The sequence below is a fragment of the Lytechinus variegatus genome, chromosome 10 (assembly GCF_018143015.1).
Source record: "Lytechinus variegatus isolate NC3 chromosome 10, Lvar_3.0, whole genome shotgun sequence".
Lineage (NCBI taxonomy): Eukaryota > Metazoa > Echinodermata > Echinoidea > Temnopleuroida > Toxopneustidae > Lytechinus > Lytechinus variegatus.
Window position 1 is genome coordinate 28,680,235 of NC_054749.1, and position 25,364 is coordinate 28,705,598.

The 25,364-nt window shown below is 35.5% G+C and overlaps 1 protein-coding gene across 1 annotated transcript; it reads left to right on the forward strand.

The window, feature by feature from the left end:
* Nucleotides 1–642: 642 nt before the first annotated feature.
* On the forward strand, nt 643–25,364 carry LOC121423122. Its single transcript, XM_041618411.1, has 5 exons — nt 643–821; nt 22,277–22,390; nt 23,310–23,379; nt 24,192–24,433; nt 24,861–25,364. Exons 1-5 carry the CDS (start codon nt 699–701, stop codon nt 24,954–24,956), a joined length of 645 nt encoding a protein of 214 aa, XP_041474345.1. The 5' UTR covers nt 643–698; the 3' UTR covers nt 24,957–25,364.

The following is a 25,364-nucleotide window of genomic DNA, read 5'->3' on the forward strand; positions in this document are numbered from 1 at the left end:
CTTATTTAAATAGTGTGGGCACGAAGCCCGGGGAGCAAATTTTTTTTTTTTTTTTTTTTTTTTTAGATTTCATGATTTTTGTCCTAAATTCTGGGAAATGCATGTGACCCTGAACAGATGTGCATGCAACTAAATACTTACTGCAAGCGCGAAGCGCTAGCAGAAATTTTAATATACGTAAAACTGTTATGATAAAATTGACATTCTTACAAAGCACTTAAAAAAATCAATTTGTAAATCAAACAAAATAATGAAAGTACGATTTCCGAGCTGAAATATGTTTTGTATGTTACTCAAAAACTTGATATTTTAAGCTCCATATTGAGCAAGATATGTAAATCACCTAATAAGCAATGCGAACGCCGACCGCGAGCTTAAAGTTTATAATTTTTTTCCAAGTCTTCCTCATCTTCTTTTTCCTCTTCTTTTTTCTCCTCTCTTTTCCCTTTTTTTCTTTCTTTCCCCTTTTTTTTCCCTTTTTTTGGGCTCATGCAATAGGGAGGCCCGGGCCCTCGAGCCCTCCTGGATCCGCCTATGGGGTTGGGGCTAAAGGTTAGCCACCCCCCCCCCCATGAATCATTTTTATTCAACGAGTTCTTTGTCGATGTCTCCTTTTTTCCATTGACGGATAAGGCGTTGAGGGCGTCAACACTTCTCTTTTTTTAATCTAGCGGAACCTTCGAAATCGAATCACAAAAATGGACGAGTTTTCGTTCAACAAATCAAACAGAAGTATTAATCCTTGGTGTTCAGATGTACACTCTATATCAGCTACTTCGAGTATTATTCGTTTTGCAGAGAAAACGGGACATCTCCGAGTGGTAAGTCTGAGTTGAGGCCTAGCCCGGGGCGGCGGGGGCCTAGGCCCTAGGCCTAGCTAACCCAGGCCAGGGAGCTCGGGCCCGGCCCGCGAACCGGGCCGAAGCCGAGCCCAGGGGCCTGTGGCTGTTGTATGACGAGATCAGCGATACGTCGTAGCCGGCGTAGTCCTGCAAGACTCCATTCTTCCGAGATAGGAAGATTGGCGACAAATCAGCGCTTTCCGTTTCACGAGAGCAAGGCATACTCGTGATATAGGCCCCGCTCGAGAAAAAAAATTGTAATCGATCATACCTCAATATCTAGGTTGCTAACTTCAGCTCACTATATATACTCGTGATATAGGCCCCGCTGCTGTGTTGAATGGCTTAGAATGCCCGTTCGCGGGGCCTGTTTCACGAGTATAGTACTATAACCGTTATATAGGCCCCGCACTACGGCACTTCAGTCACTCCAACACAAGAGCGGGGCCTATATCACGAGTATATATTAAGCTTGCATTCTAAGATAGTCGCGAAACAGGCCCCGTCCAATGCGCTCGTCCCAGCATTCGCACGTGTGTGGGGCTCGGATGACGGCTATATTAGTATACTCGTTATCGAGGCCCCTTACACTGTTATATCATGGAAAATAACGTGGTCATGGGGCTTGTTTCCCCGCGGCCGGTGAGAATTATCATGGGCGGCACTGTAGGGTGCCGGGGGGGGGGGCTTGGCAACAATTTATGTTCTAAATAAGCAAGGAGAGAGGACATTAGTTTGCTTCTTCAGAAATTTATTTGTCGATTTATTCATGTATTAATATAGTTATTGACTCTATTTACCAATCGATGGTATTTATTAATTAATGTATTTATGTTTTTTTCTTTTGTGATATAAAGAGTCAGAAGTATCACTCGTTTTAAATTAGTTTTATGTGCGGAAGTTCATTTATTTCAATCTATTGTAATTGATTAGTTAATGTATTTATGTTGATTAATAATTATTTATTCATTAATCATTTCATTTATTTGTTTTCATTTTGTTTCTTTTGTGATGTTTTTTAATTATTTTTATGTGTGAAATTTCATTTATTTAATCATCAATCTATTTAAATAATTAATGTATTTTTAATTTATTAATTAATCCAGGTTAATCATTTAATTTATTCATTTTCAGTTTTGTTTTCTTTTGTGATATAGAGAGTCAGAGGTATTATATTCGTTTTTAATTCTTTTTATGTGTGGAAGTTCATTTAATCTATCTATTTTAATTAATTAGTTATTGTATTTATCCATTAATCATTTGATGTAGAGAGTCAGAGGTATTCGTTTTTGATTATTTTTATGTGTGAAATTTCATTCAATTCATTTTAACTGATTAATTATTGTATTTATATTTACCTATTAATCATTTGATTTATTTGTTTTCATTTTTTTCTTTTGTGATATAGAGAGTCAGAGGCATCATTCGTCTTTATTTCTTTTTATATGTGGAAGTTCATTATCATTCCCCTTGTTTTTGGAAAATAAATTGGAGCCCCCCCCCCGCATTTCATTGTAATTATTTTTTGTAGGGAGGGAGGTGTCATCAATAATCAAATTATATAGTACTTGTATAATTTCCTCCGAATCTTTCACTTGACGTAATGCTGCGAAAGAATCCATTTATTCATTCATGTATCATATATCTATAATCACCTGGATGTAGTAGTCAATATATATTTATATAAGACTACAAATGTACATACATATTCAAAATTCAATATTGTAGCATTTATCTGGCTTCCTGTGTATTATCAAGTTATTATATTTTTTTCTTTCCTTTCATAAATGCCCCCCCCCCCCCGCTTCCCCACTTTTCATTCATTCAGAAAAGAAAACGAATAGGCATATTTATTCGGGAAAGATTTAATAATTTTCTTTTGATCAATTTCATTATTGCTTGAGGATACAGCTGTATCTACACTATATAATCAACTTAATCTGAGACCTATCCCCCCCCCCGCCCCAACAATTGGGGATAGGCCTATCATTATACATATCTATTTTACGTATAAAGTAGGTCCTACTTTCAAAGTACAATTTCTGTTTTTACGTAAATACCGTTCGTTGATATGCAGTATGCCAGTATGATATGAAAGTATTTATTTATAAATAGAGTAGAATTAACTGAGCATAATGCCGAAAATTTCATCAAAATCAGATAACAAATAATAGAGTTATTGAATTTTAAAGTTTAGCAATATTTTGTGAAAACAGTCGCCATGAATATTCATTAGGTGGGCTGATGATGTCACATCGCCACTTGTTCTTTTGTATTTTATTATGTGAAATTAGGTTTGTTCAATTTTTTCCCTCCAAGAACTAGAAAATTGGAATGTCAATTGATTTAGTGCATTAGATATTCATAGCTGCAATTTATTTCATTATAAGGGAGATATATTATTCACACAAGTATGAAATAATTAAAAAAAACATGATTTTATGTAGAAAGATAAGAAAACGGAAAGTGGGGATGTGACATCATCAACCCACCTAGTGAATATTCATGACGACTGTTTTCGTAAAATATTGCTCAACTTTAAAATTCAATAACTTTTGATTGATTGATTGATTTATTTATTTCCGTTTCACAATAGTATAATGAACATAGCAATAATATAATAAACATAACAAAACAAGGTCGAAAATACTACGAAATATAATATGTATACATAAATAATCATAAATTTAAAGAACACAATTGAGTAAATAAATTTGTCTGAAATTACATTTGTATTTGAAAGTAAAACGGAGGGACTTGCCGAAAAAAGCAAAGCTTGTACAGGCGGCAAGCCCCTAACTTAGTTTCAATATAAAACTACAACAAATAAATATTGGTTTGTAATAATAAATTTGTTTAAAAATAAATACAATTTTTGTGCACTTGAAAAAACGTAACTGATGGGTCATGTAAAGAAATATTTACGTTATACAATATTTTAAGAGAGGGGGAGGTGAGGGGGCAGAAGGGACAGAGCAGTGCAATACACTAAGTAGAGAAGAAATATGGCAGGCAGCAGGAGCAGGTACTTGGCTTTATTATTTGTTATCCGATTTTGATGAAATTTTCGGCATTTTGCTCAATGAATTCTACTCTATGTATTGAGATTAAATATTTTCAGCCCGGACCATCCCTTTAATACTGATTAAGCCACTTGAAGATTGTAACTGTATAGTTTTAATGATAATGGATTTTTGTTTGCTGGAAATAACGACATTCCGCATCAACAAATAAAAAAAAATTGATCATCGTCATTTCATTAATAATTCACTATCCAAATATTGCATTTTTTTCTTCGCCTACACGGTATTCATTTACTTACTAATACCCTCCCCCCCCCCGATTTCCCGTTTTTATTAAAAGATTTAATAATTTCGGAAAAAGTGTCTCAATGTGTTCTTATAATTTATTTTTATGCACGAATTATTCTATTTCCTTTTCTGTGATTTTTCATTTTAAGGAATTTAATGTGTCCCCCAGATCCGAGATTTCAGGGCGGGGGGGGGGGGGGGGGGGGTGCAAATTTGAGAAGAAAGTTGGTGGTGCATAGGTCTGTCTGCATGATTGAATGCGTCGTACGCAGGAACGGGTCCAGTAATTTTAAAGGGGCGGGGATACAGGCTGGTTGGACACATTGCCATTCATCGGCCACTCAAAGAGGAAGAGGTACATTTTTTTTGGGGGGTGATATGGTAGTTTATGTACATTTTACTTTAATTTTTACCTACAAGGTAGGCCTACCATACGGCCGAAATAAACGAGAACGCTAACTGCGAACATTTTGTGTATTATAATCCATGTATTAAGCGCTATGACTAGAGCACACTAAGCTCTCTTTAACCCTAAACAACAAACATTTATTTAATATTTAATTACTAAACCAAAAAAGGGAAAAGGACTTTACAGTGACGCATTAACAGGATATGAAAGGGGCGCGAGCTGATTTTTTTTTCACGCTTGAAAATAGGATGCGAATGCTATCGAAGTTCGAGTTGAATTTTGTTGATATATATCGACACGAAAAGAGTATGTTTTTAAGTTTTTAAGCACTGCTGACAAGGGAGTGAGAGGGGGGCATCTTGTTCAACACTGAACTTTTCTTGTAGAATTTGATCCATTGCAAAACAAACTCATCATCATCATATCACCATCACCCTGAGCTATTTGAAAGAATATGCCCATTCTGCTTTATCAATGTTATAAATGTATTAATTCAATTAGTATAAGTTTTGGATTGTCATTTTTTTCAAGCAATCTGCTTATGATGACAATCCTTCTGCAAATTGTGAACATCATATAGTTAATCATTTTTGTCTGGAATTATCTTTTTAGTAATCTTTATTTACAATTTATGCCAAAAATGCTAACATATTATGTTTATTGTGTTATAAAAAATGTATTATACAAATGTTATGGATGCAGAAGAAAACAATAAATCAAATCAATCAAATAAAAAATAGTGTATTTTGAATGATTTCCCTATTGGCGTTTTCCTTGAACCGTTGTCTTCTTTGAATAGATGGGAGCATAAAATTATAGGTCTATAATTATTTTTTTTATTTGGGAGCAATATTTTTTTACCAAAATCCCCATCATCTTGGAGTATAATATTTTTTTTCTTTTTTGCCACTTAATAAAAAAAACCCACAGCACCCCCTACTTATAAAAATCATTCCCAGTGCCCTGCTTAAGCGTTTATCGAACATTTGGCGGGGATATTTTTTGTTCATTTCTCTATATTTGAGATTTACATAATTCTTGGTTTGATAATCAGATCATGCTTTATTTTTCGTTTATATAATTGTATTTCTTGAAGACGAAATGATATGACTGTTGTGTTTCAGTGACATTTGTTAACTTGTCAGTTTCGTCCGTTTAATAGTTTCTGGAGGGTAAGAAATTTACTTTATTTTTAGCATTATATTTACGATATATATCCAAAATGATATTGCTTGCATCATGTTGGATTCATCTGCAAATATCATTATTTGACATTGATTTACATGTACATATAGTTTCATACTAACATAGTATCCTGTTTCCAGGCGACATCCAACAATTCTATAGGCGCTGTTTGTCATGCAGTTGCATCATACATGTTCAATGAGGTCACAAATCGTAGCATGTTCTGATGTTTTTAATAATTATATAAATGCACAAATTTACAATGAGAAATCAGATAAAGCACAAAAGTATTTCTAATTTCATTTTTCTGTTTTTTTTTTATATACAAAAGCCAAATCACAACACGTTTTTCTCGTTATGATTTCGTTTTTGTGTTTTCAAAAACCAAACTAAGTGGCTGATTTCCGTTTTCGCTTCTTCATGATTGGAACAGAAAACAAATCAATCAATTAGTACCTTGATTGTGCAGGTTACTGGGCAAGTGAAAGTGACAATTACAATTGATCTTAGCAAGACATCCATTACATAAATGGGTAGAATACAATTTCATATAATAAACACTAATTCATTAGAGAATATCGAAGTTCTTAACCAAAATGCGAGACAATAAAAACAAATATTTTCTTCAAACATTTAGTTTAAGAATATTTTTTTTCTATGTTTCTGTTTTATCATCAACTTTGCGTCAGGGTAAAATGCCCCCTTATCGTGTCACTTAATAGACAACATTTTTTCCCCAAAACACTGCAAACATGAACGAATAAAAGAATACATGTATATGAATAAACCAGGAAATGAATAAGTAAGTGAAACAATACGAAGGAGAACGTGAAATAAGTAATGCATTAGCCCCCCCCCCCCCCTCTCTCTCTACAGTTTCACGTATTGGCTTTAGTAAGATAACAGAATATATTTTGTTATATATTTCTAATACTATACGGAATACAGAGAGATCAAATCCATAAGCAAAAACGAGAAATTAACGATAATGGTATAGGTCTAACATCAAATAAAACAAAAAGTTTAATACAAACAAATACATCAACATTTAAAGGACAAGTCCACCCCAACAGAAAAATTGTTTTGAATAAAAAGAGGAAAATCGAACGATCATAACGCTGAAAATTTCACCAAAATCGGAAGTAAATTAAGAGAGTTATAACATTTTGAAGTTTAGTTTAATTTAAAATAATAGAAGTATATGCACATCCAGGTCGGTATGCAAATGAGGAAACTGATGACGCAACCCACTCACTATTTCTTTAGTATTGTATTGTATGAAATATTATATTTTCCAATTTTCTTCTCATTGTCAAGTGAAACAATTCCCTCCTGAACATATGGTTCATTCACGTTGGCCCGTATTGTATAATATGTGAAAATGAAATATTGCATAATTCAAAAAAAAGAAAAGAAATAGCGAGGGACATCAACTGTATCATTTGCATGCAAATGAGTTGTGCATAATATATATCACTAATAAGCGAAACTTTAAAATATCACAACTTGAAATATCCAGCGTTATACTAGCTTGATATTTCTCTATTTATTCAAATCAACATTTCTCTGGGGGTGAACTTGACCTTTAAACAAAATATAAATTCCTGTTATGGAACGAAAAATAAGGTTACTATAACACCTTCAACTACGACTAATTCAAAAAAGGTAAACGATTATTTTTAATTCAGATTATATATTTATGCTTTTAAACTGTCAAAGTCATTCATGCTTGAATGATCGAGGAATCCTCTGAGAATACCAGGTGAAAGAGAAGAAAGGCTAAGCTTTACAATGATTGCCGTCATCATTTTGTATAGCCATTATAACTAACCGAATGAATAAAAATAAATGAAAAATAAATTAAATGTATGACCCTGTATCACCAAAAGAACTCAGATGAAAAAGATGAAAAATAATAAATATATAGATAATAAATAAATAAATGAATGAATTAATCAATTAATTATTTTCCAAAAATACAAAGAATTAAAAACGAATAATACCTCTGACACTCTATATCACAAAATAAGAAAAATATTGAAAAGAAATATATTAAATGATTAATGAATAAAACGATATAAATACATTAATTAATCAATTAAAATAGATTGACAAATAAATTAAATGAACTTCCACACATCAAAAGAATTAAAAACGAATGATAACTCTTACTCTCTATATCACAAAAGAAAAAAACTGAGAACAAATAAATTAAATGATTAATGAATAAACACAATAATCAATTTATAAATGAATGAAATTTTACACATAAAAATGATTAAAAACAAATGAAGATTCTGACTCTTTACTTCACTGAAGAAAAAAAACTGAAAAGAAATAAATTAAATGATTAACCTGGATTAATTAATAAATATAAAATTCATTAATTAATCAATTAAAATAGATTGATGAATAAATAAATGAAATTTCACACATAAAAATAATTAAAAACGAATGATACCTCTGACTCTCTACATCACAAAAAAAATGAAAACAAATAAATTAGATGATTAATGAATATTTATTAATCAATAGAAATACATTAACTAATCAATTACTAGTACAATAGATTGAAATAAATGAACTTCCGCACATAAAAATAATTTAGAACGAATGATACTTCTGACACTCTATATCACAAAAGAAAAAAAACATAACACTGAAAACAAATGAATTCAATGTTTAATTAATACATTAATTAATAAAAACAATCGATTGATAAATAAACGAACAAGTTAATAACTATATTAATACGAATAAATCGACAAATAAATTTCTGAAGAAGTGAACTAATGTCCTCTCTCCTTGTTTATTTGGAAAATAAATTGGAGCCCCGCCCCCTCCCCCGGTACAGTGCCGCCCATGATAATTCTCACCGGCCGCGGGGAAACAAGCCCCATGACCACGTTATTTTCCATGATATAACAGTGTAAGGGGCCTCGATAACAGTGCCGCCCATGATAATTCTCACCGGCCGCGGGGAAACAAGCCCCATGACCACGTTATTTTCCATGATATAACAGTGTAAGGGGCCTCGATAACGAGTATACTAATATAGCCGTCATCCGAGCCCCACACACGTGCGAATGCTAGGGACAAGTGCATTGGACGGGGCCTGTTTCGCGACTATCTTAGAATGCAAGCTTAATATATACTCGTGATATAGGCCCCGCTCTTGTGTTGGAGTGACTGAAGTGCCGTAGCGCGGGGCCTATATAACGGTTATAGTACTATACTCGTGAAACAGGCCCCGCGCACGGACATTCCAAGCCGTTCAACACAGCAGCGGGGCCTATATCACGAGTATATATAGTGAGCTGAAGTTAGCAACCTAGATATTGAGGTATTATAATCGATTACAAGTGTTTCTCGAGCGGGGCCTATATCACGATTTTGCCGAAAGCAATTTTGTCTCCCAAGTCCGCGATATCGTTTGTTATCGATTTCGGACATGTCGGAAAATAGTCTTGATGGTCGCCTGAACATTCAATCGGAATGACGAACTTTAGTTTCAGATATCATGGAGATCAAATGTTTTATTTATTTGTGATTGTAGAATTGATGTATGGAACTTACTTTATGAGGTTAAAGGAGAAAAAAAAACTTGAAAGATTCGCAAGCGAACTGGATAAAATGTAAATTTTCATTATTTCCCTTAAATTAGAACACGGTGTCCTTGTTTTAATGTTTTACTTTTAGATCTAGTACTAGTAGCCATGTTGCAAAAAAAATAAATCTCAGAAATAAGGTGTTTTCTTCATGGCATCATTTAGGGCTCATCAAGACCTTTAATTTAACACCTCATTTATCTCAATAGCCCCAGAAATAAGAAAGTTATTGTAGTTTTAAGGTCATATAAATCGCCTATTCAATTCTTATGTATTCCTTTGTTTTTTAAGCCAAAAGTTGTGATCTTAACTGGGACCAAGGTGCACTAATAGAAAACGGCAATGCGCATGCATTTACATATGGAAGTGCCCCAAAACACTCCCAAAAATAACAGACGCCGCCGAAACAGGGACATAAAAAACATCTTTAGCGTCAGTAGATTTCACTCAAATTTCACCACAATATAGTTTAAATGTTACTCTATCGGAATGAATACATTTTACACTCCTAGTACCAATGAGGTCCAAACATTAACATGTATGGACCTCATAGGCGACATTACCCAAAAATATGGGTTAGACAATGCTGTTCTGATTTCCAACCCAAGACTTTGGTAAATGTACGCCTTAATACAAATTGGAGTTACGTGATATGACTTTCATTTGTTGGGGAGACATTAAAAGTATTAATTAAGTAGTTCAAATTAAAATATATTATCATTAAACTTACATTTCAGGCCCTTTTTGTTGATTTTCGGTGAGCGTTCCACACAGCTGCGACGAGTGATCAACTCCGAAGTAATACGCGAACTGGTCAGCTGATCGGTCAGGTGATCGGTAGATTATCTTTTTGTCAGACGTTCATAATTTATGTAAAGCGTATCAATCTTCAGTATCTTGATTCCAAAGTATCAGTATTGCAGATAAATGTCATTATTGATTGGAATCAGTGGGGGGGGGGGGGGGGGGGGGGGGGGGGGGGGGGTGGGGTGAGCATTTCTGCCCGATCCCCCTATTGAGATTTGTAGTAAATATTTTGGAATTAAATACGTTGTTCATACTAGTTATGCGACCCCTCCCTTATGATGATCACAGCATTATTTGTAATGGGGATATTTCGTTCATAATTATTCTTGTCTCTTCTTTCTCCTTTTTAGCCTTTTTTTGCTTGTTAAAACCTTTTTTCCTTTTTTTTTGGGGGGGGGCTCGCCAAATTTTACGTGGGTCAAAATTACCTTCATTTTTTTAGTGACAATCTTTTTTTCATTTGTCCAGTTCTACGCGAGACAAAATTACCTTCGATCATTATTATAGTTAAAAACTTTTTTATATTTTTTATTTATTTATTTTTTTTTTTTGGGGGGAGGTTGCCAAATATCACGCGAACGTTTGTCAGCTTTTACTGTTTTATTCGACTTATAATCAAATATTAAATGGGGCTTACCACAGTTTTTTTTAAAGTCAATTCATAAGAATATTCCTCCTCGGGATTTGAGCTTTCTTTCATGAAATATCAGTTTTTTTTCATGATTACCAAAAATACTTAAAATTTTTTATCGGTGTATGCCTATAAAGCTTTAGCTCATGCGTTGCGCCTGCCATATTTTAATGCTGATCAACTTTATGCTTTTAATGAATTCCTAAAAACAATAAATTCTCAGATCATCAATTTTGTCGCAATCGAATAATTCGATTGCGTCTCTCTATCAGTTTTGAATATTCATAAAAAATATCAGCTCGTGCTTTTTGCTCATAATATTTTGATTAGTAAATTCTTCTCTTATATAATCGAGTCGGATAGATAGATAGATAACTAGAGAGAGAGAGTTGGGGGGGGTCCCTCAGCTACTTGTCCTCGCTTATTTGTTATTATTTGTTATTATGCTCATGTTGTGAGAGCTTTGTGTTTTCACATTTTTTTCTTTTTCAACCTTTTTATTGTCTCGGAGCTTCCCTCTATTTCTTTACACTATATTATAATGTAGTCCTGTTTCAATCATTGGCGGGGGAAGCCCCAAATTTTAGGAGGGGACAACCTAAAAAATTTTGACAAGCAAAAAAAAGGCTCTCAACCCAAACATTTTAGGGGGGACGTAGGAAAATAAATTGACAAGCAAAAAAAAAAAGGTCAACAACAAATTTAGGGGGAACGTCCCCGCTTCCGCCGGCTATGGTTTCAATTCTTTTTTTGTTCTCATTTCAATGAAAACATCATTATTAAACTGACGTACATGTAGAAGACTTTATTACGAAATTTTGACATTGTTTTGTTTCATTTGTTTGGCTTTCTTTTTTTCTTCTCCTCATCTTCTTTTTCTTCTTACTTTTTCCCTTTCCTTATTTTCTCTTCAGTATTTCATTCAGGTATCCGCCAATTTATACAACACCAAGCATATAGAGGCGGATAATCAGTGAGGGAGCATGACGGTGTGCCGCTCTAAAAAAAGGAGGAATATTGGAAGAAAAAAAAAGAAGGGATGGGGAAAAAATAAAGAAAAAAAAAAGATGATGATGGCAATGACGATGATGAAAATTATCTTGGTGATGATGATGGTTGTGGTGACGGTTGTGGTGATGATGATGGTGATGCTAATGATAGTGGTGATGATGATGATGACGAGATGTAATTTTGTTATTTTGTCTTTGAAAAAATTAAGTAGTGCAAAGTTGAATTCATTTAAAGTTTATTATGAAAATAGCAGAAAAAAAATTGGTATGCGTTCGAGGAAAATCCATCCCCCACCAATCTTTTTCAAAGGTAAGATTTTTTTTTTTGCCCGGGGGGGGCACTTCCATTCACGAGTGAATACCATGCGCGACCATGGGGTCTCGAAAAGCACCCTAAACATGTAATTTCCATATTCTGAAAATGCACCCCTTAACAAGTATTGGCGTGTGAAACCCTACCCTTAACAAGTATTGGAAACAAAACGATACTCTTGGCAAATATTCCCTGAAATGAACCCCTAAACAAGTACAGGAATGTTTTATTGTTACGGGTCCTTCGGTCGTCGGCTTTACCTTATTTGGTTTAGTACGACCCCACCTTCTACACCTCGCGCAAATCGGACTCTAAACACGAAGTGTTGGAGCAAAAAGGACATCCTTTATAAAACATTTTGATTTTGTTTTATCATCCCCGCAAATTAGACCCTAAACACGACGGTTTTCCTAGCGAATTAATAGATACCCTTTTTTCGTTATTTTTGTGTTTTTGACACCCTTATCACGTTACATAGGTAACGTGCCCTATCGTGAAAAGGACATCCTTTTTACGTTTTTTTTTGGTCGCGCATGGTATCCACTCGTCAATGTAAGTGCCCCCCCGGCCCCCCGGGTTTTTTTGTGACGGCGTAGGCCTTTGCAAGCAGCTATTATTATGGTAAAAAAGTAAATGAAATGTCAAGAAATACATGATAATGATTTTTATGGTACATTTTAGTAGGCCTATATCAATTCATACTTGTTATCAAAAAGAAAAAAGTGGGTCGTTACGGACCATTAAAAATGGGAAATTTGGGCATTTTATATTTAGGATAGAGCAACTGCTCGTTATAGACGTCACAATAAATCAAGCATTCTAAATTCTATCAACTCCATTTTTTGTCAAATAACACCTTCATCGATATTTTGAAATGATTTTTCTCATATTTTCATCATCTTTTTATCAGGGTGAAATTCCCCTTTAATTTACAAAACAGATTCGCAAACAATATCAAGAGTAGTGGGAGGCAAGGGTGGAAATCTAAGGTAGGGGACCAGGGGCTGGAAAACAGGCAAAAAAAACAAAAAGGAAGGTTTATCACCCCCAAAAGAAGGTCGTCTCGTCCAAAATACATGTTTTACTTCGATTTAAATGATGTAGGCCTATTTCTTTCCATCATATATAAAAGAACAAAAATAGTAGGGGACATTTGATAATGTGCCCCTACTATTTTGGGTTAGGGGGAAGTGTCCCCCTGGGATTTGCGCCCATGTGGGTGGGGGGTGCTGCACCTCCTTTCGGAATCATTATGGAACAGTGTGAATAGTCGCTGTGATTTCGATCTCATACCTATAAAAAAAATAGAACAAAAGAACGCCTTGACCACAGGCCAAAATGCCTAACAATTTTTCCGCGGCATTAACAACTCTCGTAAGGGGCGCTCCATTTATAAATAGAGTTGCATGTGTAGCTGTCTATGGCAACAGAATCCATCGCAGAATTGAAGCCAGAAGCGTGGGAATTTGGCAGAAAATTCAAGAAAAGAACCGGTGAGTACCGATTTAAGAGTAATTATATATTCATTAACATTTATTGAATCATAAGAATAAAGACTTTTTACGGAAAGAAAGCTTAGTTCTAAGCTAGGGCTGCCCAAATGCGCGTGAGTGGAGTCTCAGTTTCTTAACACGGGTAAGTATTGCGGTGTCGCCTAGAGTAACATTTTAGAGTGCGATGATACCTGTAAATGTGAATAGCAAGAGGTTAAAAGCAAGGCCAAAGTTCCAGTAGCACACACTCATTCAGTGAACAAGGTTATAATATAACCTTGTTCTCACTTATATCTCCATGTGTGGCAAAATAAGGGTGGCAATGTTTGGCTTATTTTCTCTTTTTCTTTGGGGCAAATGCTTGATTTTTTTACACTGACAGTTTTCATTACTCCTATTATTCATACTACTTGGCTCTTATTTCAATTTGATTCTTTAAATCATTTTTTTTCTTAAAGGGGAAGTTCACCCTGAAGAAAAGTTTGTTGTAAAAATAGCAGAAAAAATAATAAAAAATATTGGTGAAGGTTTGAGGAAAATCGGTCAATGATTAAGAAAGTTATTAGAATTCAAAGTTTTGAATTTGTGACGTCATATGCGAGCAGCATTCCTACAAAGCGAATGGTAAGAAATATATGAAATGTCATTTTCTCAGAAAATTGAAAATGGTTTTTACTGTGCCTTTTGTATATCAATAGACAAATCATTTCACACCCGATCATAAATAGAAAACAAAATAAAGTTATCAGGAACCGTACAAAATTTGAAATTCATTGATTTTTTACCATTCGCTATGTAGGAATGCTGCTCGCATATGACGTCACAAATCCAAAACTTTGAATTCTAATAACTTTCTTAATCTTTAACGGATTTTCCTCAAACCTTCACCAATATTTTTTATTATTTTTTCTGCTATTTTTACAACAAACTTTTCTTCAGGGTGAACTTCCCCTTTAATTAAAAATAGAGATCAAAAAATGAAAATTTTCTTGCCATATTACTTTCCACCAATAGAGGACGTACACAAAAATATGCCCAAAATTCAAGTTTTTGAGCGCTCTGGTGAATACAAAAATTCTTCCCAAGTTACTAATGAAAAAATAAATTGCAACTGTATGAAAATTAGTAATTTTGGTCACAAAAGTGAAATTTTAATGATTTTTGAAGTGTGTGCTCTGTACAACATTGGCATACCATAGTCCTACCTGTAGATTCACCACAGGCAGGGTGGTAGCAGTGAACAAGTGGTAGCACACAGAGTCGCAAGATCACCAAGTGAGAATTTCAAGTTTATACAGCTGCCATAAACATTCAACTACGTAAAAACAATGATGCCATGGGGAATAATCTTTTCTTGCACGTGCAAAAACAATACAAAGCAATGCCCCCACAGTCGCCCTGCAATTCTAGCCAGCACACTCAATGCCTCATTCAGAATGCACCTAGAGGGCGCTTTTGCAACATACCTAGATCTAGAGACACTTTTCATTGATATTTCAACGAAAGGTACTCTTGTCCGGCATAAAACTTGAATTGACTAAGCATTTTCGATATTGTATTACTTAAATATTCTGATTTGTTATAGAATACTTAATTAAAATGATAATTTTGCAATTTATGGGTTAAATGTTATTTGTTGAGGTAAAAATTGGGTTCGAATGGAGTAAACAAAATCAATGTGTCTGATTGTTTGAGACTAAAAAGGAAAATATGAGAGGCTGCTTGTGAAAAATCCAATTTGTTTATTTTATTTGTTAGATATCACGCAAGAAATACAAATGTGAGTGTTTAGAGTATAAACATACATTTGCATAATGAGTAATCAAAGACAAGCAAGATATGAAAATTGCTCCAAACATGTCCAAGTGGGTAAAGTGGATATTGTATTACTTAAATATTCTGATTTTTTATAGAATACTTAATTAAAATGATAATTTTGCAATTTATGCGTTAAATGTTATTTGTTGAGGTAAAAATTGGGTTTGAATGGAGTAAACAAAATCAATGTGTCTGATTGTTTGAGACTAAAAAGGAAAATATGAGAGGCTGCTTGTGAAAAATCCAATTTGTTTATTTTATTTGTTAGATATCACGCAAGAAATACAAATGTGAGTGTTTAGAGTATAAACATACATTTGCATAATGAGTAATCAAAGACAAGCAAGATATGAAAATTGCTCCAAACATGTCCAAATGGGTAAAGTATTGCTTTGCAATAGTAAACATAGAAAAATCTGTGAAATCAATCCGCAGAAAAAACACAATTTTCAGAAACAATGCTAAAAATAACGACCATAAACGGTCATATTTAAAGTTGATAAATTTATGGAAGTTTATATAAAAATATAAGTTTTAAGAATATAGAAATATATATTTTCAACATTTCAAAGTTAAAGGTCAAGTCCACCTAAGACAAATGTTGATTTTGAACAATTAAAAAAAATCAGACAAGCACAGTGCTGAAAATTTCATCAAAATCTGATGTAAAATAAGAAAGTTAATGACATTTCAAAGTTTCGCTTATTTGTACCAAAATAGTTATATGAACGAGCCAGTTACATCCAAATGAGAGAGTAGATGATGTCCAGCGTTCTCGCCAGAAAAAAATTCACCCATGTCGGGAACTTGTGCTGCCACTCCTGGGGGGTGGGTGCGGAAGGGGGGGTTCACCCCCTCCCGCGCGGAGCGCGGAAGCGACATCCTTTTCATCAAATAGAGACGCTAACTAGTCTCCAAAAATAGACCCAGTTATACATGTAGGTTCAAATGATAAAAAATCGTAATTTTAAAAGGTATTTCAAATTAAATATTTTGCAAAATATTTTTTTGAAATACATGTGTAGAATCGTGGGCAGTGCCACAAGTGGGGGCGGGGACATGGTGTGGGCAAGGGATGAAATTGTTCAAGAAATGCTCCACCTGGGGTCAGTCTCAAAGAATAGTTCATGAATGAGTTGTTTACATCTTTGGGCTTTGGACTTTGGACTCGGCTGATCTGGGCTGATTCATTCATATGCAGGGGTGTGGCACTTGGAGGGATGCATGCATAATACCAGAGTACCAGCATGGATTTAGGAAGGATTTTCATTGGAACAATAAACTGAAAGTTTTAATCTCATTTCATGTAGTTTCTTTTGATATAAATATCATGGAGAAGGGGAAAAAGGTCCTACTTTCATTTATTCTAAACATGTGACTTTGATGGAAATTTCTTCATGGGGAGGGGCAAAAAATTAGGTCAACTATTGTGACTTAAAAGACTTGATTCCCGACGAACAATCGAATCATTCGATTATTTTTTCAGGAAATAATTGAATGGTAAAAATGACAATCGTCCCAGGCCTAACATCCATGCACCATAGCGGTCACGCACAGTTCTCAAACTCCTTTGCTATTCGTTCATTGTGTGCAGAGAGGGCGGGATAAAATGACAAACACAGTACAACTCCTTTGCTATTCGTTCATTGTGTGTATAGAGGGCGGGATAAATGACAAACACAGTACAAGTACATGTTCCTTGTATACAATGCATTTATTCCAAGTTCCACTCCCATCATATCAGTAAGCGCAGCTACCGGTAGGTCATGGAGCATAGCCGGTGTGATGTGCGGGGCAGACGGGGGAATAGGCAACGGAACGACCGTACCGTGCTGTCATATGCCCGCAATATCAGCCGCGAGCTAGCTAGCACCTTGCCACTTTCCTAGCCGTAGTAGGCCTGTAAGTGGTCTTAAGTTGGTGGGACTTCGGCGCAACCCGATAAATGAAGTTGATATCACTAAGATGAGTTCATGGAGTGAATTATTTTTTTCTGAATATTTCCATTTAATTTTTCCACGCATGTCGCTGAAATTTTACGCATGGTTCCACTTGGTCTCCATTTCCGCACGCATGGTGTTTGAACCATGCGTATTATACACTGGCGAGAACGCTGATGATGTCACTCACTATTTCTTTTGTTTTTGTCTCACCTGCGAAGCAGAGTGAGACTATAGGCGCCGCTTTTCCGACGGCGGCGGCGGCGTCAACATCAAATCTTAACCTGAGGTTAAGTTTTTGAAATGACATAACTTAGAAAGTATATGGACCTAGTTCATGAAACTTGGACATAAGGTTAATCAAGTATCACTGAACATCCTGCGTGAGTTTTATGTCACATGACCAAGGTCAAAGGTCATTTAGGGTCAATGAACTTTGGCCGAATTGGGTGTATCTGTTGAATTACCATCATAACTTTGAAAGTTTATGGATCTGATTCATGAAACTTGGACATAAGAGTAATCAAGTATCACTGAACATCCTGTGCGAGTTTCAGGTCACATGATCAAGGTCAAAGGTCATGTAAGGTCAATGAACTTTGGCCATATTGGGTTTTTTTTGTTGAATAACCATCATATCTCTGTAAGTTTATTGGTCTAGTTCATAAAAAGTGGACATAATAGTAACCATGTACCACTGAACATCTTGTGCGAGTTAGAGTAGTTTTCAAAGTCAGCACTGCTGCTATATTGAACTGCGTGATGCAGGTGAGACGGCCAGAGGCATTCCACTTGTTTTTTTATGTATCCTGTTTTTTTTTTTGCTGAACGTTATAAGCACGTTTTTTACCATTCGTAATTTCTTTTTAAAAAATTGTTTTCATGTTGTTTATCTAATGATAGAGTTTGCTGCCCATTTCGATATTACAAGTTTAATTGAAAAAAAATGGAAAAGGGGCGGGGCGGGGAAAAGACAGGAGGGAGAATAAAAGAAATTATACCCCCATATAAAAAATAACTTGGTGCCATCCTATATAAAATCCATCAGAGTGCACTCGAAATGACCCCCCCCCCCAAAAAAAATAATTGTTTAATGGTGATATGTCAGTGACTGTGTGGCTTGCCGTAAACGCAATGCTGACGGTGGTGGGTGGTGTGCAAAGAAGATCATGCCTACGTAGGACATGTCTGGAGGTGTCTTTCCAAGGATCATTCTTCGTATTGCCCAAATCGGCTTTGTGAAACAGTTTGAGCGATTTCTCGTTCATACGTATAGCGGTTCTACCAAAGACCATTTCATGCAACAGATCCCAGGACTCGTCTGCCAATATAGGCCGACATGGGTACTCTCCAAAATTGATAGAATGGGGTCGCAATAGCACTCCAAATAAAAGGGGAAAAAAGAAATTATGTACTTACCTTGATTAAATGGATGAAGGTCTATCATGACACACGCGACCCCATTTTACCCCATTTTGGAGAGTACCCTCTGCCTAATGTTACACGAATAAGTCCTGGGCTCCAGGTTAAGGCCATGCACGGCCACGGTAAGCCTAGCCAAGAGGCTTCTAGAGTCCTAGAGAGTAAAAAAATCATTTACTTATGTATGCTTACTCTCCACGGAGCCAGGAATTCCTTCCCATTCATCTGCACATTCTGCCAAAAGACCTGAAACTTTCTCCCCCAAGATTTCTACTTTCGCCCCCAAGATTTCTACTTTAATTCCTTCTAAAAGATCTAGCCCTAAATCATGTACATGTAAGTGGGATACATCTTCATTTCCGACATTTTTACGTTATCAATTTCATTTTTAAACAAGAATTCATCAAAAAAAATGAGAAAAACATGATGAAAAGATGGAGGAGACTTGCCCGATGTTTACGCCGCCATCTTGTTTCCTATTGTTCTTTCCCAATGTTATGGACGCGTGGAGAGTAAGCATACGTTAGTAAATGATTTTTACTCTCTAGGAGCCTCCTGGCTAGGTAAGCCAAACCGAGGCCTTATCCCAGACCAAGCTCAAGCCAAGGAGTTCCGTCGCTTGAGCTACAGCGGACCGGCGATGCTAGTCCTTGACTTGAGCTTGTAGATCTACTAGACTATTATTTTATTAACAATAAACGATAGGTCTATAGATTTACGCGGGAGAGTAACTTTAGGTGAAGTTATATACTATAGTATAGGAACAATAAGAATAGATTTTACGAGGGAAAAAGAGTGATAGATTAATAAAAGATAAAAAATTATATAGAATGTAGTATTTGGCCATACCCGAAACCCACTGCAAAACAGTTGTTCATACCAAGAAATCCGATCGGAAAATGGCTTTAGAACAACAGATCTGTCGTCAATTGTCAAATGATCATGTGCCAGAGCTCGCAGTGGAAGTAGTGAGACAATCATTTAGCATGATGACATCATACTTCATAGAAATGACTTAGACATGTTGGAAGAGTCTAAATATTTCGCCACCGCAACAAGATTCGGCTGTAAAATTAGTGAATAGGGTTCTAGGGAAAAGGGAAGTGATGTATTTATATTAAATACATTCAGCTTACCACCTGCACCTTTCCAAAAATTATGCTGAAAAATAGCGAATTTTGATGGCAAAAAGATCAGGATCGCCGTCAGCGCAGCTACAGCTAGCTGAGCATACGAACGTGTGTTACGGTCTTAGACTGTAAACTCTTGCTATAGTGTAACTCGCTCCCTAGCTTATTGAAAATGTGTCCAGTGTGTGCGCGCACTGCCTCTGTGTTGTATGGTACCATTTTGTTTGTATACACCAACGCACCGGATGCACGCATAGGATCCACTGCATGCACACGTACACGATCGCCTATGATTTGCTCTAAATAAAAGATATGCTGCAGTTTTTTACCAGGTTATTATATCTTAAATCTCTTATTTTGTGATGAGAAAGATGTGTTTTCTCTAGAACGGACTACAACTCCCCACTACAAAAGAAAAACTTCAGTAGTTGGAAAAAAACATACAGAGTGTTTGTGCGTGAATATTTTGTACTGAAGCGATATTCTCACATAAACTCCCCATTCACTGTGCGCTCGTACATTATATTTGCAATAGAACACTTACCCGGCGAGTTACACTATCCCGGCGAGTTACACTTTAAGCACGATTCGCTTATAAGATTGTAACAAACGTGCCAGCCAATCCACTTCATTGTTAATAATTGTCCGTAGGCTACTACGCCTATTGATTGAGATTTTTTTTTCTAATCTTGGATTTGGGAAGACAAAAAATTTGGCCAGTCATTCAGATTTAACAAAAAAATGGTACCACATGTCTTCGCACCCATTCTCCTTACACTTGATTCTGGGATTTCGGTAAGAGAGGCTGCATTTTGTGGCCATAACATGAAATGCCCAAAATTCAATAATTTTCCAAAGTAAAAGAGTCTGTTTTAAACTGCGCTTAATCTAATATTCATTGTGCATACCTCAGGAAAGTAAGTTGACCAACTGTCTGGACTGGATTTTTCAAGCAGGAGTGTCAATGCTTTTTAATTAAACATTTCAGACAGCTCAGCCTCATACAAAATGAATACTTCTGAAGCTGGGGTTGGTTATAAGATGAAATGGTAATAAGCCAATCTCCAACACTGACTTCATGCATGTAGAGACATCCAACTGACAATCCTCTAATATATTCAAAGTGTTCCAATAATTGCACGATACCAGTATTTGACACAATATACACAAAATCACTATATCACAAATCTAACTTGGCTAGCACAAGCGGTATTTAGGATTTTTCTCTTGGTGAAATGACGGAAAAAAAGTGTAGTGTGAAAACTTGAATATGAGATGAGATGGAAGATACAATGGATGAAGTTTGCTCCAAGCAAGACGATGGAAGTCCAAAATATTAAGTAATTTGACGACGTTCTAAAAACACGTGTTTACTAAAGAAGAAAACTTTGAGAAGTGTGTCAGAAAAGAAAGAAGTAGTTTTCATCCCAAATGTGATGGTGGGTGTAAATAAAGAGAGAGGGGGGAGAGAGAGGTACCAATTCAGGGAATTTATAGTGAGTCACAGGTGAGTGTGCTGTGTGAGGGTCATTATTGACCACTTGTTGGCATGTTTTTTTTTATCTTTGCAGTTTTTATTCGTCACAAAATCAATCAAAGTATACAAAACATATCGTTGCACTTTAATCAAACAGAACATTGATGCAAACTGTGTAAGTACATAACAAAATATCCTGAATAAATTGTGTACTCAGAATAATTTATAAGCAACTTGTACCCTAGTCCTGCCGGCAGGATGATCCATTGACCGAGAAGAAAAAGGGTACGTATGGTAATACCCGTTGGTCCACGATCGTCCTGGCGTCGTCGTGGTATAGCGCAACCCAAAAATATGACATTTTCATGTATTAACATGACCAAACATATGACATAAAAAAAACACACCACAACATGAACAGAAGATTAAACAAACTCACAAAAGACGATTAACACAAAATACTAATCTACAGTGGTTGCAATTTATGCAATGGAAAAAATACTTGTTTATGTTTTGCCATTTTACATTGTGTTCATTGAGTTTGTTTTTTCTTTTTTGCAATAATTTCCTCAGTAACTTTATAAGATAAAAGATAATAATTAAATTGTATCAAAGTAGGTAGAGACTTGGTATTTACATCGCAAAATGAATTGTTTACGGAGTAAAATTAGAAAATTAAATGCCTAGGTGGATTGACTTTTATTGCTAGGGAGTGGAAGCAACTGGTATCCAAGGGTAACGTCCTCTCGAAGATGATGAGGAATAGAAGGCAAAGTTGAGAAATGAAGTAGGATGAAATCTGGAAAATACTACACTTCCAAGAAAAAATTGAAATTAGATCTAGATGTCATTTTCCATGTTTTCTTTTTTTCTAATGCAGAAGAGAGAAGAAGATATGAAAGAAATAGAAGAAAACCTCCATAGGCAGTCTCCATCACTTAGACTCATTGAACAGCTTAGGGAAATAGCAGAGAAGAGAAAGCAACTTGTTCAGGTTTGTGAAATTATTTAAAGGGGTTTTCTGCTCTGACATCAAATTTGCTCTAATTAGTATAGAAAAAATTCAAGAAAGGTTAAGATTTGACGAGTAATAACAACCATGAATAGATCATAGATTCATGAATATTGCCATTGGTAGGTGGTGGTGACATTTTCCATGGTGATCAGACATGAGGGGACAATTCTCTTGTTATTGTTTATTCTTCATGTCGAATCTGAAAGTAAAGAGTATTAAGCCAAGAATTGCTCATTGAAAAATCATGACATTACAGTGCCATGCCTTGTTATGAGTTTGTTCGTGGAACTTCACACAGTAAAATCATTTTTTTTGTCTCCTGCCACATTTTAAGGCCTCATGTGGTATTGAGTCTGCATATTATCTGTTGCTGAATTGTATTGTGCTGTGTCATTCTTGTTAAATAGTTAAATAGAAAAGGTTTTATTGTTGGATCAGATATCACAGCTCCCTGGCTAAGTTGAATACATTCAAGTGATGAAATTATAGAATAGCTTGAAAACCTGTATAACAGAACAAAATTCATAGAAAGTAACTTTTACCATACCAAAAATATTCTATATGTTCCAAAATTAACAATAAAATTTAGATTGCTATATTAAAACAAGGTTTGATTATTTCAAACGAGGTTTGATTATTTCAAACTTTGGTTTATTTTTGATGAATTCAACGTTATTAATATTTTATTGTCACTATTACATAGTCATTATCAATTTTGTTAGAAATGTAAATAGAATTCATTAGTTGCTCTATTAAGGAGCAATAAATATCATTAATAACAAATGTCAATACGAGTGTTTCTTAATTCTAATACTTCTCATTCTTTATAATCATCTCCAAATATTAAAAACACTTGAAAAATTTGCCGGCTATTGATTATTGCATATTTTAACCGTAGGTGAATGTTGAAATACAATGCAGACTGATGGATAAAGAGACAAGAGACCTCACCCACCTTGACCTACTTGGTAAGTTACTCATCAATGTGGAGGTGCTGTGGCCCAAGGTGCCTGACTAGATGTGAAAGTCCAGGGTTCGATCTGACTTTGATCCCCTGCCTCTGCCACAGCACCTATGGCTGTGAGCAAGACATTGAATCAACAGGCTCTTTTACCATATGTTGAAATTAATAGAAATGCTATTAGCGTATAAAGTTACAAATCATTGAAATATATTTCGCCTTGGATAGTTCTATGGTATATGATAGTTCTATGAAAATAGTATGAAAGAAAAACAAGGTGAAGGTGTATTAAAATCAACATTGATGGTACTGGACTCTGCCATCAATATGTATGACTGAATCATGCATGTATATCTTGCATTTCTTTTAAGACCATACACACCTCAAATCGGATGTGATTTTTATCACCTCTGATTAATTTGGATAAATCATGTTGATATTGTCATGTAGATGAGGAGAAAGTAGAAACTGGCAGGTGATTGCTCACTATTTTGCCCTTTTTTATCTCCACAAATTACACAAACATAATTCCAAAGGGGTGGAAATAATTTGGGTGTCTGTTTCTAATTTCATAAGAATGTGTATGCGCGTCAGTTTTTTTTTACTATGATCACATCATTAGAAGAATAAAGGGAAGAATGCATGAAGTCACTACAGCAGATTAACTATTTGTAAATGAATACAGCAATATAAGTATCTTTCAAGAACGATGCAAAAACTAACCAAGAAGAAAGATTTCATAGTTTATCCCTGTTTCTTTTATCAGAAACTTGGAATGATGTTTTGAGCTGATTATGTCTGTAATTCTTTTCTATCCAGAATCCAAGATCTCCAATCTGAATGCATTGAGCAGCCATCTCCAGCGGATCCTGCAGGGGAAGAAGGAGCTAATCAACCGGCTCCAGCAACCCCTAGTAGGAGACTTCCTCAGGGTGGAGGCGACCTTTCACCCCCAGGTCAAAGAACTATTTCCTCTGGTTGTAAGCTGCCTTGCCGAGCTGAGTGCAAACCTGGACAATATTCAGTGGGGCAGCGAGTTTGATCTCAGAGATGGAAGAGTGGTGAGTTGAATTTTAAAGACCTATATTTACAAAAAATAAGAAGTTTGAAGCCACAATGAGATTTCATGCATGGTTTATTCCTAACTTAGTGTATTTGCAACGAAAGTTAAAGTAAAAACGAAAAATGAACATGCATGCCCATCTTATAAGATACTAAATTCACTTACCCGGTATTTTACTACTATTTACATTTACTGTGTATATAACTTGATTTAGTTTAACAGTAGACTCCTCAACAGTGGGCACATCGTGGTCTAGTGGTTCTGACTCGTCTTCTAAACAGAGGGTCATGGGTTCAATTCCAAATCGTATTGTTTCCTGAATTAAGTGCAATAACTTGAAAACTGCACATCTCTGTGCCTGTCTGTCTTTGCTAGACACTTTCAACATTCTCTTCTCTCTCTTTTTTTTGCTTTCTACTTGATAGGCAGCCATTCTTGATGACATCGCTACCTCATTGGCTCAACTTCAGACTAGACTCCACTCTGTTATGCAAGTCAGGTCTTTGGTCACAGAATTATGATGGGATATCACCTACATGTATACTCTTCTACAGTAATACTGTGGTCACAGAGTTATGGGTTATCACTTGGACTCTTCTAAAGCAGTTTCATGTTGTGGTCACTTGATGAAGAATAATGATTTGTATCCGCTAGGCTCTTCTACAGCTTTTTAATGCTTGTAGCACTCTTCAAATGGATTCTGATAATTAAGAGTGTCATGAAGGGATATCCCTTACAGTTGCTTCATACTTTGCCAGACAGGACCCTGTATTGTCATGCAGGTTAGATCACTGGTTTGCAGGTAAGATGTGATGTCACTTTAAACTCATTTCCAGCTGTTAATGCATTTGTCACCTTACAAGGGGACTGTGGTAACTGGACATAAATCGATGAAGGATAGCCTTTGTATACATGAGTCCGTATGTAGG